The sequence below is a fragment of the Prunus avium genome, chromosome 1, assembly GCF_965620075.1.
Source record: "Prunus avium chromosome 1, drPruAviu1.hap1.1, whole genome shotgun sequence".
In the NCBI taxonomy this organism is placed as follows: domain Eukaryota; kingdom Viridiplantae; phylum Streptophyta; class Magnoliopsida; order Rosales; family Rosaceae; genus Prunus; species Prunus avium.
Genome location: NC_142284.1, coordinates 45,204,355 through 45,222,439, shown reverse-complemented (window position 1 = coordinate 45,222,439; position 18,085 = coordinate 45,204,355). Strand labels below are relative to the sequence as shown.

Here is an 18,085-nt window from a genome sequence, read left to right as displayed (position 1 = left end):
ATTGTCATTCTTTATGATAGTGGCATTATGTAGTTCTTTATCAAACCATGATTTTCATTTTCAAACAGTATATATACTATTGAGGAGAAAGTGATTGAGAGGGCTTATAAAAAGCTTGCTCTTGATGCTTGGGTGATTCAACAAGGCCGATTAGCAGAGCAAAAAAGTGAGCAACACAATTTCTTTAAAGATATCTCTTTTTAAAATGAGCATATGAAACACAGATTTATTCCCTAACGCAAATTAGCCTTGAGTCATTCAACTGCATCTCGCCTAACACAGACTTGCTGCTTTTATTATCTTTCAGTTTGGATAGTCAGATGGTTATGAATGTTTTGTGGATCTGACATGCACATTACTGATGCAGCTATGGTTCGAAGACATCTCCAGGCAGATGGATTTGCTGCCATTGAAAGAGTAGCTATGGATGCAAGACCCTGCATGGCCAATCAAGTTCATCACCTTCGACTAGCTGTTGATGGAGGTAATCATTTTGTTGTTGATGTTTTGCTGATCTTTATGAGTATGAATTTGCTTACCTTTTTTTATGGATTACGAATAACACATTGCTTAGTAATGATCAACTACTAACAGATTGCTCAGTAATTTTCGAGTGTATTTACTCATGTATTTTCATTATTTTTTCTGGGTGATGTTTCAGCAAGAAGCTGGTTTGCTGAGAGGAAATGATCAACAACTAACAGATTGCTCAGTAATTTTCAAGTGTATTTACTCATGTATTTTCATTATTTTTTCTGGGTGATGTTTCAGCAAGAAGCTGGTTTGCTGAGAGGAAATGATCAACAACTAACAGATTGCTCAGTAATTTTCGAATGTATTTACTCATGTATTTTCATTATTTTTTCTGGGTGATGTTTCAGCAAGAAGCTGGTTTGCTGAGAGGAAATGATCAACAACTAACAGATTGCTCAGTAATTTTCAAGTGTATTTACTCATGTATTTTCATTATTTTTTCTGGGTGATGTTTTAGCAAGAAGCTGGTTTGCTGAGAGGAAATGATCAACTACCAACACTAGGGCTGGAGCGTTAGCCACTACACTCGCTGCTGCTTAGTATCTATGGAAATTGCTTGGTCTTTTTTGTATGGCTCTATTGACATTAGGTGCTTCAGTTCATCAATCAAATGTTATGTTTTTGTATTTGAAAATTTCTATTGATTAATCCAAGCACAAGGACGCCTTCATTAATCTCGTTCGATATCTATTTCTTTAATACTGGGTTAGATGGCAATGGTTTTATAAATTTTGAGTTTTTTAACAGGTAACAGGTATTGAATGACATGACACAATCAACATGAGATTTATTATTAGAAAAAGAAAAAAAAAAAAAAAAAAAAAAAACCCTATCACGGCATACATAATAAGCCGTAATTGCTAGTCAATAGTCTTCATTTACGACAAACACTGCATGTCGTAATTGCTTCTACTGAATTACGGCTCACATTGCAAGCCGTCTAAAGTAATTATAACGACGTTATATGTACGCCTTAATAAGGTTTACGGCGTGATTTTCGTGTGATTATTTGCGACTGGAAAAACATGTCGTAATTGAGGAATATCATTTACGACGAGGGCTTTTACTGCTTGCAGCCTTGCGTCGTGAATGACACTTTACGGCGTGCTTTGTGCGCCGTAAATGATATGTTCTGGTGTAGTGGATCTTCTCAGTTTGAAGATTATAGATCCTGTAACCCTTCTCACAGCTGCCATAACCCATAAAGATTCCTTTGCTTGCTTTGTCATCAAACTTATGTCTAAGATTTGATGGAATGTGACTGTAACAGATGCTTCCAAACACTCTTAGGTGTTTTACACCTGGTTTTCTTCCTGTGAAAGCTTCAAATGGTGTTTTGTCTGTAACTGTAGTGGTATAGCACCTATTTTGCAGATATACAGCAGTACCAACAGCTTCAGCCCAGAACTTTACAGGAATTTTCTTCTCAGTCATCATTGATCTTGCCATTTCACAAATGGTTCTGTTTCTTCTCTCAGCAACCCCATTTTGCTGAGGTGAGTAGGCAATAGTCAGTTGTCTTTCCATACCAAGATCATTGCAATACTCAAGGAATTCATGTGAAGTGTATTCTCCACCTCTGTCACTTCTTAGTTTCTTTAAACTGAATCCACTTTGTAGCTCAACAAATGCTCTGATACCATGTTAGAATTTGGTATTTAGCTTTCTGGTTTTATTGATTGATTTACAGAACAAATAAAACCTTTTGTAAATAACGTATGCAGAGGAGAGAAAAAGTCAGAGAGAATAAGAATGTTTCAGTCTATTTTCTTGTGTGTTTTGTGAATTGAAACTGTTGTTCCAATTCCCTCTAGAGCCATTATTGTTGTTAAAGTTTCCACCTTGAGACCAATTTGAGCCCTTTTTGTTTTGTCCTTGGCCATTTTTGATTAGGCCTTCCCTGAGAACTTTTGTTAGCTTAAGAAGCTTGATTATTTCCAACTCTGAGATTGCTAAAAGCTTTCTCAGTTCCTGCCAACTTATCCCTTTCATCATGCAAATCCTCTCTCTTATCATAGACTTTGATAGATGCAAGAATTTCTTCAACTCTAATAGTGTCAAGGTCTCTGGTTTCTTCAATGATTGACACTATGGACTTGTACCTCCTACTTAGACTCATCAACAATTTTTGGACAATCCTTTTCTCTGTTACATCTTCGCCTAGAGACTTCAAGTTGTTTACAATTTCAAAAAATTGAGCCAAGTAGTCATCCAGAGATTCAACATCATTCATTCTCAAATATTCAAAATCAGCTCTAATAGCTTGTAATTTCACAACTCTTACCTTTTTATCTCCTCTGAACTCTCTTCTCATAATTTCCCAAGCACCTTTTGCAATCTTCTCATTTCTGATGCGAGGAAAGAGTTCATCTGTTTGTGCTCCTTGAATAAGACTCAAAGCCTTGGCATTTTTGATCTTATCTTCTCTGGAGATAGTAGGTGCTTCCACTGGGATTTGCTCAGTCTCACCTTCTTCTCCTTCAGAGCCTGCTTCCTCCTCAATAATCGGCTGTGGTTGTACTCCAATCTCCACTGCATCCCATAGATCATATGCTATGAGAATAGTCTCCATTTTTACTGACCAAAAATCATAGTTTGCACCATTAAACTGTGGAGTTCGTAAATCTCCACCTGCAGAACCTGATCCCACCATTTTTATGTGAGTCTCAGTGAACCACGCAATAAAAGAGCAACATTTATCCCTTTTAGAGATTTCAGGAAAACCCCCTTTCTCACAGCTCACGCCCCTTCTGTGAAATCAGACCAGGAGCTCTGATACCATGTTAGAATTTGGTATTTAGCTTTCTGGTTTTATTGATTGATTTACAGAACAAATAAAACCTTTTGTAAATAACGTATGCAGAGGAGAGAAAAAGTCAAAGAGAATAAGAATGTTTCAGTCGATTTTCTTGTGTATGCATCAGAGCCAAAAACGCAGACTATAAGCATGACACAAGCTGCCAAAAACAGATCCTAAAAAACTAGGACACAAGGACTCATCTCCAGCCATTCAAGGTCATTGGAGGCTACGATTCTTACACCTAGGCTAGAAATCGTTACGGTAGAAAGGACTAAGACAGCTAAGAATGACAGCTGTAGAGTTTCCCAAAATAGTAAGAAAACTAGCCGTTGGACATAACCTATAACGGCTATTACTATAAAAGAAAAGTTCTTCAGCTCAGGGACGGACCCAGGATTCCAAATTGGGGCGGGTTAAATCTTCAAGGTACGAAGGTACGAAAAAATTTCATGTTCAACTCAATGGTACAAGTGAATTTTATTTTATGTTAAACTAAGCAAAATTTACATGTTAAATACTAAATTTTTTGTTGTGAAGAGGCAACGTCTTATTTTTCAAAAAATGAAGAAGAAAAACAAGCCTAAATACAACACAAACAAACAAAAAGTATTAAAAACACACTTTCTCTCATCAGCTCTATTTCTCCCTTTGACCGAAAACATTAGTTCTCTCTTATAATAAAATTATATAGTATTCTTTACCAACAAACAATTATATATAGTTTGTTTATTTTTATACTACCCAAGCCCAGGGCAAACATTTGTTATTTTTTTATTCCTTTAACCTATATATCATATCTATTTATGCCCTAACCCAAGACATGTGGGTATTTTTTTTAAAGAGTAGGCGGGCTAAAATTTACTTTGGACTGTAAAAAAATTAAAGCCCCCCGGGCTGTAGCCCAGGTGAAGCTACACTAAGGTCCGTGCCTGCTTCAGCTCCTTCGATTTCTTCATCCTCCTCACTGTCAATCTGTAGGATTAACATCTGCAGCTTGATTCGAGGCTAGTATGCAGCTTAACTCTCAACATTCGATAGGTGAATTTTGATGATTAAATCTCTCCATCCCAAAACTCGTGAACAGACTTGTAAGGACCTTCATCTGCAATGAAGTTGATTGCCGTAAATCCTCTGTTTTGTGGAATTTGATTGATCTTATCCACTTCCTGAGGACTCAGCTCCCAATCAAATATGCCAATATTTTCTTGGATCCTGTCCTTATTGAAGCTCTTCACCACCAAACTCACCCCTTGCTCGTATACCCATCTCAGACAAACCTTCATTTTGATTTATGCATGCACAAGAAGAGCACCCAGAATCATTCATTAATTTAATAAATGCAATCATTCCGGCAGGATTGTGCGTGGTAATTATTTCGTAATTAAATAGGGCGTGAGTGCACCTGTACCTGTGCAAGGGTTTTCCGTTTTGCATCCGCAATCTGTTTGAGCACCTCGCATTCCATGACTCCCTTTGTCCCCCAAGGTGTTCCATTTGCCCCCAATGAAGAGTAGGCTGTGATCACTATGCCCTTCGTCTCACAAAACTCTCTTAGCTTTTTCTGCTGCCACAGCGGGTTCATCTCCACCTAGTTATTTAAATTAATTGCAAATTATAATCAAACCAGCAGATTAATAATTAAGTACTCTTGCCTTGAATCATTCGTGTGTATATATATATATATATATAGTTTTTGGGTGATTACTTGGTTGACTGAAGGGGGGATTTTTGCAGTAGCAAGCAAGATTTCTAGCTTCTTGCATGAGAAGTTGCTGACACCTATGGACTTGGTGAGGCCAAGCTTCTGACACTCCTCCATGCCTTCCCACACCGACTTGAAATCCATGGCAACAAGGTCCTCTTTCTTAAAAGGATATTCAGAGCTTTCAGCTCTCTTCAAACCCACTGGAAAATGTATCAGATACAGATCAAGGTACTCCAATCCTAGATTCCTGAATATATTTTATATACACACACATACAAATTACAATATACAAACTGAATCAAAATTTGTAATTAATGAAAATGTATTATGAATTGAAAGTGAATGTTAATTGATCAAGTAATTAGTTACTTGAGTGTGTTGTGAATGGCAGGCAGGACACGGTCAGGGTGTGCATCAGTGCACCAAAGCTTGGAAGTGATAAAAAGCTCATCCCGGGATTTGATGAGGCCTAGAGAAAGGGCTTGGGAGATGGCTTCCCCAAGACTCTGCTCTGTTCTGTAAACGGCAGCCGTGTCAAAATGCCTGTAGCCTGCTCTGATTGCATTGAGAATGACTTCTTTTGTGGCTTCGTTGTAAGCAAAAGGATATGAAGCCGTCCCTAACCCTATCACTGGCATGCTTTTATTACCATCTGGCACCATCAGCTTCAGCACTGGCACTGGCAACTCCGGAATATTTCTATTGCTTCTTCCCATTTTCAATTTTGATCTCCACAGGCTTGTGCTGTTCTCTTCTGTAGTCGCTGCGGAACCAGCTAAAACTTAAATGGTCCATATTTAGTGTTTGGTGATTACCCTTCAGAAAAATGGACGACAATGTGGCAACATGTACACCATCCATGCATTATCTAGTCATCTGGATGATTTGATCAGTATGACTCTAACTTATTATAGCCATAGGTTAGGTGAGAGATTTTAATGTCCATTTCCTTTGTATTTTATATTATTAGAATATCTCACCTACATGAGCATGACATTGCATTGCACAATATCTCATAAAAGATTTTTCTTTTTCTTTCTTCCTTTCTCAAAATCTTTTTTTTTTTTTTTGTCATAATCCTTTCTCACAATCTCATAAACAGACCTAGGATATCTTAGGCTTGCTTCCTTAAATTCAACCCCATTTAAACATTCTTTATTAGTCCTAGAAGCACCACCAACCCTCCATTTGGATGGAGGAAAATAACTCGGGATTTAGCTAAAAGTCGAAAATTGAAGAGAAGAAATTGATATTTCCATTGTTTGGCAACTTAAACATGGAACTTATTAAATGACGTGGGAAAAATCGTGAAAATTGGGGATCGAGATTCCCGAATTTAATTTCCGCCAAAAGAGTCGTCATTTCACAATTCTAATTGAGCAGGACTTCATTTTCACTGTAATTTCGGTCATTTACAAAGTTCGACATACATAAATCCAAATACTGAAATTATTAATTACTAGAAATTTAATGATAGAGATCTAAATTCTGTCATTTAAGAATTTTATGTAATTTTAAATTCCTTCATTCAAACGGAGATCAAAGGAATTCTTCTACCTCAAATTGAAGGCCCAATGTCTTGCTAATGGAAGCTATAATCTGGACATAGGCTTGTGTTGGTTTGATTCAGTGCCTCTTTGGGCTGGAGTGGCTTTGGTTGATAATATGCTTGGGGTCTCTAGGGCCCGTTTAATTCGCGTTGTGTAGGTTTTGTTTGGGGGTTTTTAACCCTTGTGTCATAAAAAAATAAAAATTAAAGGCCCAATAACCAAGCCGTTATCATTACTTTAAAAGGCCCATCACCCTGATTGTATAATGCAGTCCAGGTCAAAGTTAAAATGACAAGGAACTTTCCCTGTATAAGAGTCGGAGTTTACAGACAAAGTTGGACTAGTTGGACTGTAATAATCTCAGTCAGAGAAGAGAGCATTACTGTTAATTATCACATGCAAAATGATTTCTCATCTCTCTAGGGTCTAGCATTACATTTCAAAGTCAAATATATATCGAATGAGAGCACAAAATGAAATGCCCCTTTACTTTTATTGACATATGTTATGGATAAATACTGTGCGTTCGATGAATGGAAGATAGAATTTCCAACAATTAAGCCTGCCCATAACTTATGATTACAAGGTATGCCCTACCTAGATCTTCTTGCTGATCGAATGAATCCCACTCAACTGTTTTCAAACCAAAACCTTCTCTGAGGATCTTTAATAATATTACCTAGCTAGAAGAAGTCTATTAATTAGTCAAAGTTAATTCAAAGGACTAGAAGATTAACACTAAACCTAGCTAATAATTAAGATAAACACTTGTAAGTTATAACTTTATTATAAGGGATGACTAATTACTACGTAAAAAAAAAAAAAAAAAAAAAGATATGATTGATGAGTTTTGGATGAATGAAGATATATAAGGGAAGTAGTATTTCTCGTTGTTTTGGGGTGTGGCTTTTGATGCAAATTAAAGGGTTTACAAATGTTCAAGGGGTAAGACCAAAGTTGTCGTTGATGGCACGCCAAAGGGCCCCGACTGATATATATCACTTCCCACTAATTGCATTTTTACATAAATCCAAATGATTGGTGGTGACCCCAAGAAACCACATCCCTCTTGTCTCTCCAATTTCAAACTTTCCTCTCTCTCTCTCTCTCTCCCTCTTTGTCTTGGTGGTGTGTTGTGTTGTGTTGTATAAAATCTTGGCCTCAATGAAATAAAAGGTCTTTGCAAATGATGAAGATGATTCCCTTGGCGTGCAAGTATTTGTTGGGGTAAAGGTGTTCCCAAGTTTCATGGCTTTTGATGGGATGGGATGGGATTTTTATCATGTATAGGGACCGTCCGTCTCATATTTTCAGTAAACTTGAGTGGCTTACATATCATATTTGTATGATTCAATTGCCTATTCATCAACCATATCAAATTCAATTTTTCAAATGTGAGGCTCATTTTCGTTTTCTGTTTTCTTTTGTTTTCTGGTAGATATAGAAGAAATACAAATTATAGGCTTCTTTTCTGCGTCAAAAGTTGTCAGGTAGGCTCTATCTATCTATCCATCCAGTAGAAAGATTTAAAGTGAAGGGTTTTTTCTCCTAAGAGAGAGTTGACCAAACTGTGAAGACGATAATGATTCTTTTTAATTATACGTACTCAAAAGAAACAGTCACATTTTTATCTTTGATCAGGCTTTGAGCAGAAAGCCTGAGAAGTGGTTGAAAGCCTTTAGTTATATGATGGCCTTTCCACTTGCCACTTTGCCTAAGTAAGTGCCCCCATTGCTCGAAGCAAACTAGGGAAAGAAAGAAAGAATTAGTTTGTTCCAAACAAATTGCTCCAGAAAAGGAAAGATGGTGTGCTTACAGAAACTCCAGATACAAAAATGGCACATACAAACTATACATGTATGTGTATGGTAAAATGGAGGAGGGAAACCAAGGAAAACAAGACAGAAAACTCTAGTGTGAAGTGAAGCGATAAGATCAGCACCAAAGTTTCATGTATAAACAAACAGGCCCCAAAACGAAAATGATTGTTACAAGGACAAAGTTGGGCACTAATTATAAATGTAATAATTACAGATTCTAATAGCTTTATTACGGTCAAGATGCAATCCTGCTTTATCATTAAGTTGTGCAGTGTCTCTACAGTCTTGGACTTTGGAGTGAGTGGAGTGGATTTCCCTGGTTCTTCTAGTTACTTTCTACTACAAGTAGTCTCTCTCATTGGAGGGGTCTGAGCCTCTCTCTCAAGAATGAGAAACAAAGAATTAATATTGGGTTGAAAATTTTGAGGGGGCACTCACTAATCTGCTTAATTAATATTAATATTAATACATATGCTCATCCGTCGACATCCTTAAGGCTTTACTTTAAGGAAGGGCATTTCTTTTTATGCTGCGGAGGATCACCGGCTGCGGTCTCCCACCTCACCACCATAATATGCTAACATATATTACCATCATTAATCATATGATTGATTGATTGATGTGAAGCAGTTAAAACCCTGTTTCTAGTTTCACATGTATACAACTATGTACTAAGAAACTTTCCCTGTTTCATATTTGTGTTCAAATCCCTATTTCATTTTTGTGGATGAGAGAGAGAGAGAGAGAGAGAGAGAGAGAGTGTGTGTAAACTCAAAAGCATATTTGGGTCGGGGGAGACTAATAATTGAAAAACAGGCTAACAGAATGCTTCACATCTGCGATTATTAACTGAAACCAATTTCAAATTGGGAAGAAAGAATAATTAATTTCATTGATATGCATGGGAAGTTTCTTTATCGTGTTTCCATCATATTCTGCAACTGCAAGTACATCTACATTTGACTAGACAAACGGGTAACTTGTAGCACAAGCATCTTGTATCTTCACTTGGTCCATTTCCATTTGACTACCGAGGATTTACTGTTGGTTAAGATGTGTTTACCATGGGGAGGAGTTTGGTTGAAGCGGTAGATAATGTTACCAGTAAGTAAATTAGCTTGTGTATATCAAGGCTTCATTCAAAGATCATTATATAGCTAGCACTAGGCTACTAGCTGACTTTACATTTCAGAATCCAAGAATACATCATCCCATCAACTGTCAAAGTGAAACAAAAGCAGAGGATGGTCCCAAAACCAGCCATAAAGTCATAACTTTTCTAAGTCCAGATTAATTGGTTCAAAACTTTAAACCAATCCGAGGGTTGGAAGGATGAATATTTCGAATAGGATAAGGGGCTCAGGTTCAGCTCAGCCCAGCTTGCCAACCAGAAAAACAAAAACAAAACAAAAAAAGAAAAGCAAAAGAGGAACCAACTGGGGACATCATAACCTCCCATGCCAAATGCCATTAACCACAGAGTGCATTGATGTTTCCCCTGTATATGTGGGCCTCTGTTTTTTTGTTCACTCCCTCGATCTCTATTTTTATCTTTTTCAGGCTGGGGGCAATGTTTCACCAATTGAACCGTATCACTTCCTCACTCTTCCATAATACAAGCTCAACTATGCCTAATTTGACTCTCAGTCGGTTTTGGATATTGATTATATTACCAAATGGGTTTAAACTGGGTTTATTTGAATGCCAAAATGGGTTCAAACTTCAAACTAGAGTGCATGTCTGCCATGGAAATGTAGCAGAAGGCTTAAAATGGTATGATCTACCAGTTGTTCTAATGTAGAACAGATGGCTGAAGCGATAGAAGAGGAGTTGGCGCTTGACAGTTTTGCCTCTACTATCGCTTCAGTCATTTATTCTACATCATGTTCAGACGACCATAAATACAGCAGGGTCAAGATTTCAAATTTTAATTTATAAATAAAGAAAAATAAAGGAAATGATGACCTTGAGTGGAACTGAAAAAAGAAAATGGAACCCTTCAGCCAAATACAATAGAGGTGAACTCAAGGAATGAAATGAATCTTAATTGGGTCATGTAACCAACCAAAACCAAATAGAGCAACCATTTGGAAGTTTTCGTCCAAAAAAAAAACCATTTGGAAGTTAAAAGTGTTTTCTTAAACAATTATCAATAGATCGTACTTCCTAGAAATATTAATAAACCAAGCAAGTGGTGGATGAAATGCATGCAGCACAGCAGCAGCATGACTGTGACTCAGAGACAAGTATGAGTTGTTCAAATGGGGAAGTGACTTCTTTTCTTTGCGCGTTGTAAAATCCCCGCACAGTGTATCTTATCACATTCCTAATAGGGAACATTCTCACGCTCACTGACAGAAAAGTGACCCTTGATCATGCACACCCCAATATTATTTATTTTTTTGCTATATATATACTAATATAGCGCCGATCTTAGATAGAACCTGTCTGTGGAATGTGTATGTGGATCCTACCCCTTTTGACCAAAAGTCAAATCAACCCCTCACTACATTCCCCTCTGTCTCTCTCCCTACAGTTCATGGTACTCAGAAACCGTATAAGTATACACCCACCACCAACTTCAATCCAATTCCCTTCTTTTCTTATTCCTTCCCACGTTCCATCCTTTTCATTTTATAAAACACAAAAAGCAACTTCTTTTCCTAAAGCTAAGCTTCCCCTTTGCTTTGCCACAACAAATTCTCATCATAGTCACCACTCTCTCACTCTACACATTACACTCTTTCTCTCTCTCTCTCTCTCTCTCTCTCTCTCTCTCTCAATTGCCTTCCTGAGAATTGAAACTTGTTTCATCAATGGAGAGCATTAATCCAGTTCAGCTTTTTCTTCATCTTTCTATAATACTGGTCTTGGTAGACCTTGTTTCTGTTTCTACAGCTGAACAAAGTGTTTCGTCGATCAAGACTGATGCAGAAGCTCTTCTCACGTTCAAAAAGATGATTCAGAAGGACCCAAATGAAGTTTTGACAGATTGGCAGCTTGGCAGGAATCCATGCACCTGGTATGGAGTTACATGCTCTATGGGCCGAGCAACTCAGCTCGATCTCACCGAGTGTTACCTTGTGGGGACAATCTCTTTTGATCCCTTGGCTTCTCTAGATATGCTCTCTGTCTTAAAACTGCCAACAAATTCATTCAGTGTAAATTCTACCTCTCTGCTTCAGCTCCCATATGCTTTGAAACAGCTTGATTTATCTTTCAATGGACTTTTTGGTGTTGTTCCTGAGAATCTTTTCTCAAAGTGTCCAAACCTCGTCTTTGTAAACCTTGCTTTCAACAATTTGACAGGTCTTCTGCCCAAAGATCTCTTATTGAATTCTGACAAACTTCAGACTCTCGACCTTTCTTACAACAATCTAACCGGGCCAATTTCGGGTTTGCAAATTGAGAAATATTCTTGCCCTTCTTTGCTGCAGCTTGATTTGTCAGGAAACCGTATAACGGGTTCCATTCCTATGTCTTTGGCAAACTGCACCAGTCTCAAAACTATGAGTTTATCATCCAACAATGTGACGGGAGAAATCCCAAGATCATTTGGGCAACTCACCAGTTTACAGAGATTGGACCTTTCTCACAATCAGATCACTGGTTGGATACCTCCCGAGTTGGGAAATGCATGCACTTCACTTGTCGAACTTAAGCTTTCATATAACAACTTTACTGGTCCAATTCCAGCAACTTTTTCCTCATGTTTTGTGCTGGAACTTCTTGATCTGTCTAACAACAATTTAACAGGTCCCCTACCAGATTCTATCTTCCAGAATCTTAGCTCCTTAGAGAGCTTGCTGTTGAGTAACAACATCATCACTGGATCACTTCCAGGTTCCATATCAGCTTGCAAAAGTCTACAGGTTATAGACTTGAGCTCTAATAAAATATCTGGTGTCATCCCCCCAGACATATGCCCAGGAGCCTCCTCACTCCAGGAGCTGAGAATGCCAGACAACCTCATTGTTGGAGAAATCCCTGCTCAACTATCACAATGTTCACAGCTGAAGACAATTGATTTCAGTTTAAACTATCTCAATGGCTCAATTCCAGCTGAGCTTGGGAAGCTGGAGAATTTGCAGCAGCTAATAGCATGGTACAATGGCTTAGAGGGAAAAATCCCACCAGACTTGGGAAACTGCAGGAATCTCAAGGATCTTATTCTCAACAATAACCGCCTAACTGGTGAGATCCCAGTTGAACTGTTCAGATGCAGTAATCTCGAATGGATATCACTCACAAGCAATAAACTAAGTGGGGAAATCCCGAAAGAATTTGGCCTTTTGACAAGACTGGCTGTTCTGCAACTTGGGAACAATAGCTTGGGTGGGCAGATACCAGGAGAACTGGCCAATTGCAGCAGTTTGGTTTGGTTGGATTTGAACAGCAACAGACTCACTGGAGAGATCCCACCTCGACTTGGGAGGCAGCTTGGGGCCAAATCCCTGAGCGGAATTCTCTCTGGCAATACGTTGGTGTTTGTACGGAATATTGGGAATTCTTGTAAAGGAGTAGGAGGTTTATTAGAATTTGCCGGAATCCGACCTGAAAGGCTTCAGCAGGACCCAACACTGAAGACTTGTGATTTCACCAGATTGTACTCTGGCGCAGTCCTGAGTCTCTTTACGAAGTACCAAACGCTGGAGTATCTTGATCTTTCTTACAATCAGCTGCGTGGGAAAATCCCAGAAGAAATGGGGGACATGATTGCATTACAAGTTCTTGAGTTATCGCACAACCAGTTATCAGGTGAGATTCCTGCATCACTTGGCAAGCTCAAAGATTTAGGGGTGTTTGATGCATCCCATAACAGACTGCAGGGTCATATCCCTGATTCATTCTCCAACCTATCTTTCTTGGTTCAAATTGATCTGTCCAGCAATGAATTAACGGGCGAAATTCCCACAAGAGGGCAGCTCAGTACACTTCCTGCTACCCAGTATGCTAACAACCCTGGACTCTGTGGGGTTCCATTACCTGAGTGCCAGAGCAGCAATGACCAACCAGCCACCACTCCAAGTGACCAGGATGCAGGCAAAGGAAGACGAAGGCCATCGGTTGCATCATGGGCTAACAGCATTGTCTTGGGGGTTCTGATTTCTCTTGCTTCTGTCTGTGTTCTGATTGTGTGGGCAATTGCCATGCGCACAAGGCGAAAGGAAGCAAAGGAGGTGAAGATGCTTAATCGCTTGCAAGCATCCCATGCAGCCACCACATGGAAAATTGACAAAGAGAAAGAACCCTTGAGCATTAATGTTGCAACTTTCCAAAGACAGCTGAGGAAGCTCAAGTTCTCCCAACTCATTGAGGCAACCAATGGCTTCTCAGCAGATAGTCTTATAGGGTGCGGAGGTTTTGGGGAAGTGTTCAAGGCAACGCTGAAAGACGGGACAAGTGTTGCAATCAAGAAACTTATACGGTTAAGCTGCCAAGGTGACCGCGAATTCATGGCCGAGATGGAAACTCTGGGTAAGATCAAGCACAGGAATCTTGTGCCCTTATTGGGTTATTGCAAAATTGGTGAAGAGAGGCTGCTAGTATACGAGTACATGGAGTATGGAAGCCTTGAGGAAATGCTCCATGGAAGAACAAAGACACGTGACAGGCGGATTCTAACATGGGAGGAAAGGAAAAAGATTGCAAGAGGTGCAGCAAAAGGACTCTGTTTCCTCCACCACAATTGCATCCCTCACATTATACACAGAGACATGAAGTCAAGCAATGTGTTGTTGGACAATGAAATGGAAGCAAGAGTTTCTGATTTTGGGATGGCAAGGCTCATAAGTGCTCTTGACACCCACTTAAGCGTAAGCACTCTAGCAGGCACTCCTGGTTATGTTCCACCTGAATACTACCAAAGTTTCCGGTGCACTGCAAAAGGCGACGTTTACTCATTTGGGGTTGTCCTGTTGGAGCTTGTGACTGGAAAACGCCCAACAGACAAGGAGGATTTTGGGGACACAAACTTGGTGGGATGGGCGAAGATGAAGGTGAGAGAAGGGAAACAGATGGAAGTGATAGACGTAGAGTTGCTTTCAGTAACCAAAGGAACTGATGAAGCAGAAGCTGAAGAAGTGAAAGAGATGGTGAGGTATTTGGAGATAACACTGCAGTGTGTAGATGACTTCCCATCCAAGAGGCCTAACATGTTGCAGGTGGTGGCCATGCTGAGAGAGCTGATGCCTGGATCAACAAATGGAAGCAGCAATAGTGCTTGAAAGTTGAAACAGGGGAGGGAGGGGAGTATGTTTCTTGTACGTTTATCAGTATCATCATCATCATCATCATCATTGTAAGAATATAATGTTTGTAAGATTTGTTGCTCAGATGGATATTAATGATTTTCTTGTACCTACTCTGCAAATCGTTATTTTCTTCTTTAGCTATACATGTTGACCACTGGCTAATTGGAAGCAAGCAACAGAGCATAGCGGCTTAGAATTTCCAAAACTTACTTACTGGGGCTAATAAGAACTTTGATCATAAAAGTCAGTAAATTAAGTCGGGTATTCGGGTTTGGTAAAAGGTCAAGGTGTAGGCCCGCCATGTCCTGGGCCTATTTCAAGCCGATATTTCTACTTAGGATTTTAAACTTTTTTAATTAAAATGAATATTAATGGTTCATTCCTAATTATATACTCCGTGTACAAGTTTTTATATATTATTATTAACCCTTTATGGTTATTATGTTTTATTTGTATTGGTCATTGTGGTTAATGGTCTTTAGGCTTGAATACAGGCTTGAATTATGAATGCAATCTATCGTATTTCTCTATTGACAAATGTAATTAGGGGACGGCCTTTTTTTGTTTTTTATTTATTATTATTTATAAATAGTGGCTGTCTTTTTAGTCACTGTAAAAGGTAATGTAACTCTTGGTTGAAGCCAATATATTTACTGCCTAAAGTAAAAAATTAAGTACCTTAGTTAGCGGAGCATCACCTCCTCATATTTCCTTGATTAATGGATTTATTATCCCATTTGATTACAAAACCAAAAACAACATGAGTTGTGTCCATACGCCACAATGAAGAGACAATAGACAACATGAGTTGACTGCTCTTTTTTTAAAATAAAATATCGGACGCCACAATTAATAGTGTGTTCATATTTCCAACGCAAAAAAGTTAAATTCCATGGCATTGAATTTGAAGGCAATCACAGCGCTTGTTCTGAGAGTCCTGTGCCTGATTTTCCTCTTAACTTCTCTCATCGTCCTTGCAGCTGACTCAAATACTGACCATGCCTTGCATTGCATGTCAAGATTGGGTCAAGGACTTCAACTCCTAGCAGTATCTCCATCTCTTTGATCTCTTTCTCTCAATTAATTACCCTTTCCTTTCGGGATTATTATTTTTATTATAATAATTGTGTTCGTCTGTCTGATTCTGATTAACATATATATAATATGCTGCAGGTACATGATGAGTACAGTTGTGATTGGACTGGCCTACACATTGTTGCAAATTCCGTTTGCAATCCGCTATGTAAGTTCGGGGAAACGCCTAGTAGACCATCATGGTCTTGTTCTGTTTGAATTTTATGGTGACAAGGTTGGTTAATTAAGCTCTCCATCTTCTTCATTTTTTGGAAGAAATTAAGCTCTCCATCATCTCTCTCTGAGTTTTATAATTAATATTAATTGTTGGATGGTTGTGTTAGCGAGATCCTAGTGTAATTAAGAGATTTACTTCCTAGTATATTAGGATTCTATTTATTTTCCTTTTATATAGATCTTATGTAATTATGACTTTATTTTATTTCCTAATATAATCCTATTAGGGTTTGTAACATTGTATTATAAATACCTCCTTTCGGAGAATGAAATACAACCTGAAAAATATTCTACCCATATTGTTTGACTTTGTATCAGAGCCAAGTTGATTGACTGGGCATGAATTGGGCATGTATCCTTACCCAATATGTGGTGTTCATATGTTGGGCTTGAATATTTACCTCTTACTCTTTACCCAATATGTGGTGCTCACGTGTTGGGCTTAAATGATTGACTTTGATGTGGACTTGGCTCCACGTGTGGCCCACTATGTGATGGTCCCACGTGAGGAGGCGTGTTGAAGAATATGAGTCCTACATCGGAAATTTGACTAAATAAAATAATAAATATAATAAATGGTTCTAGTACTAATAATACCAAGGCATTTTGTGATAAAACCCCACATCTACTGCACTTTGTAGGTGGTTAAGTTGGGGACAATATCGGTGTTGTTATTAGTGGGCCGCTGGCCCGTCCCTCTGAATTTAACATGGTATCAGAGCAGTTATTGCAGTTTGATGTCAAAAATGCATTCCTACATGGTGACCTTCATGAAGAGATTTACATGGATCTTTCTCCTGGTATTCCTGTAACCTCTAAGGAGGGTGTTGTGTGTAGGCTGCGGAAGTCCTTGTATGGGTTAAAACAATCTCCAAGAGTGTGGTTTGGAGGATTTGCTACATTTATGAAGAAATTTGGGTATGTGCAAAGTAACTTAAATCATACTTTGTTTCTAAAGCGTCATAAAGATGAAATTGACGGCTTTAATTATTTATGTTGATGATATGATTGTGACTGGAGATTATCATATATAAATACATAGTCTTCAGAAGTATCTGGCTTCTGAGTTTGAGATGAAATCATTGGGTGATTTAAAGTACTTTCTTAGGATTGAAGTTGCCACGTCTAAACATGGTATCTTTTTATCACAAAGAAAGTATGTTTTTGATTTACTTGCAGAAACTGGGATGTTGTATTGTAAACCGATTGATACCCCTAGTGAGCAGAATCATAAATTGGGGTTATATCCTAATCAAGTTCCGACTGATAAGAAGCGTTATCAACGGCTTGTAGGGGGCATGCGCGACATCTTTGCTCCAACTTGAAGGGGAGTGTTGCCGAGATCCTAGTGTAATTAGGAGATTTACTTCCTAGTATATTAGGATTCTATTTATTTCCCTTTTGTATAAATCTTATGTAATTAGAACTTTATCTTATTTTCTAGTATAACCCTATTAGGATTTATAACCTTGTATTATAAATAACTTCTTTCGAAGAATGAAATACAACCTGAAAAATATTCTACCTATATTGTTTGATTGGTTGCACTTGCATGCAGGTTATATCATCCCTGCTAGCAACGGGAGTAGGTGCAAGATTTGGTGCTAGTTCTTATATTAAGCATATCATGGATACTAGTTGTGCGCATCTTTTTTTTTTTCCAGTTACAAGGAGGGCCGAAGCCCAAGAAAGAAAACCAAAGAGAAAACTACACTGGGACAAGCCTAGCAGTGGTCATCCTAACAGAGTCATTTGCCAAGAGGCTTACAATAGAAGGAAGGGGAAGGTCAACAACATGATAACCCAAATTGGAACTTTGACCAATATGTGCCATATGGTCAGCATCAATGTTTTGTTCTCTATAGATATGAGAAATGGAACACTCCCAGTCACGCAATAACAGTTTTGCGCATCTTTCGTTAGATGACTATCTATCAAAAGTTGACAACTTCCTCAACTTGGCAAATCTCTCCGCAAGCTTCCTACTCATGGCAACACCATTGTGACCGTCAATCAGACTGAAACCGGAACTTGATCTTTTTTTTTTGATGAGAAAAGGGGGTTAAAGAACCCCAAAGGAAAAAACACACAGATTACACAACATTTATCAA

General features: G+C 38.5%; 3 protein-coding genes across 4 annotated transcripts; 1 reads left to right on the top strand and 2 right to left on the bottom strand.

The window, feature by feature from the left end:
• Nucleotides 1-1,002: 1,002 nt before the first annotated feature.
• LOC110762809 (uncharacterized) lies at nucleotides 1,003-3,792 on the bottom strand. Its single transcript, XM_088246567.1, has one exon. It carries the CDS (start codon nucleotides 3,185-3,187, stop codon nucleotides 2,453-2,455), a length of 735 nt encoding a protein of 244 aa, XP_088102693.1. The 5' UTR covers nucleotides 3,188-3,792; the 3' UTR covers nucleotides 1,003-2,452.
• A 149-nt stretch (nucleotides 3,793-3,941) lies between these two features.
• Nucleotides 3,942-5,861, bottom strand: LOC110762816 ((1S)-1,7-diacetoxy-luvungin A aldo-keto reductase-like). 2 transcript variants are annotated; one of them, XM_021965503.2, is made up of 4 exons: nucleotides 5,409-5,861; nucleotides 5,040-5,286; nucleotides 4,737-4,922; nucleotides 3,942-4,611 (listed from the first exon to the last, which is right to left on the bottom strand). In XM_021965503.2, the coding sequence occupies exons 1-4, from the start codon at nucleotides 5,753-5,755 to the stop codon at nucleotides 4,387-4,389; spliced, it is 1,005 nt and encodes a 334-aa protein (XP_021821195.1). In that variant the 5' UTR covers nucleotides 5,756-5,861; the 3' UTR covers nucleotides 3,942-4,386. The 2 variants fall into 2 exon arrangements, with proteins under 2 accessions (XP_021821195.1, XP_021821196.1); XM_021965504.2 differs by having other exon boundaries at nucleotides 4,743-4,922; nucleotides 5,409-5,853.
• Nucleotides 5,862-11,007: 5,146 nt separating this feature from the next.
• On the top strand, nucleotides 11,008-14,774 carry BRL2 (BRI1-like 2). The gene has a single exon (XM_021965507.2). It carries the CDS (start codon nucleotides 11,226-11,228, stop codon nucleotides 14,634-14,636), a length of 3,411 nt encoding a protein of 1,136 aa, XP_021821199.1. The 5' UTR covers nucleotides 11,008-11,225; the 3' UTR covers nucleotides 14,637-14,774.
• Nucleotides 14,775-18,085: the final 3,311 nt, after the last annotated feature.

Bases quoted from the DNA above. Each gene is read 5' to 3' on its own strand.
- LOC110762809 (XM_088246567.1), bottom strand. From the start codon at position 3,187: ATGGTGGGATCAGGTTCTGCAGGTGGAGATTTACGAACTCCACAGTTT.
- BRL2 (XM_021965507.2), top strand. From the start codon at position 11,226: ATGGAGAGCATTAATCCAGTTCAGCTTTTTCTTCATCTTTCTATAATA.
- LOC110762816 (XM_021965503.2), bottom strand. From the start codon at position 5,755: ATGGGAAGAAGCAATAGAAATATTCCGGAGTTGCCAGTGCCAGTGCTG. The intron at 4,923-5,039 runs GTAATCACCCAA...TTAAATAACTAG, and splicing joins TCCCCCCTTCAGTCAACCAA to GTGGAGATGAACCCGCTGTG. The intron at 4,612-4,736 runs GTGCACTCACGC...ATCAAAATGAAG, and splicing joins AAACCCTTGCACAGGTACAG to GTTTGTCTGAGATGGGTATA.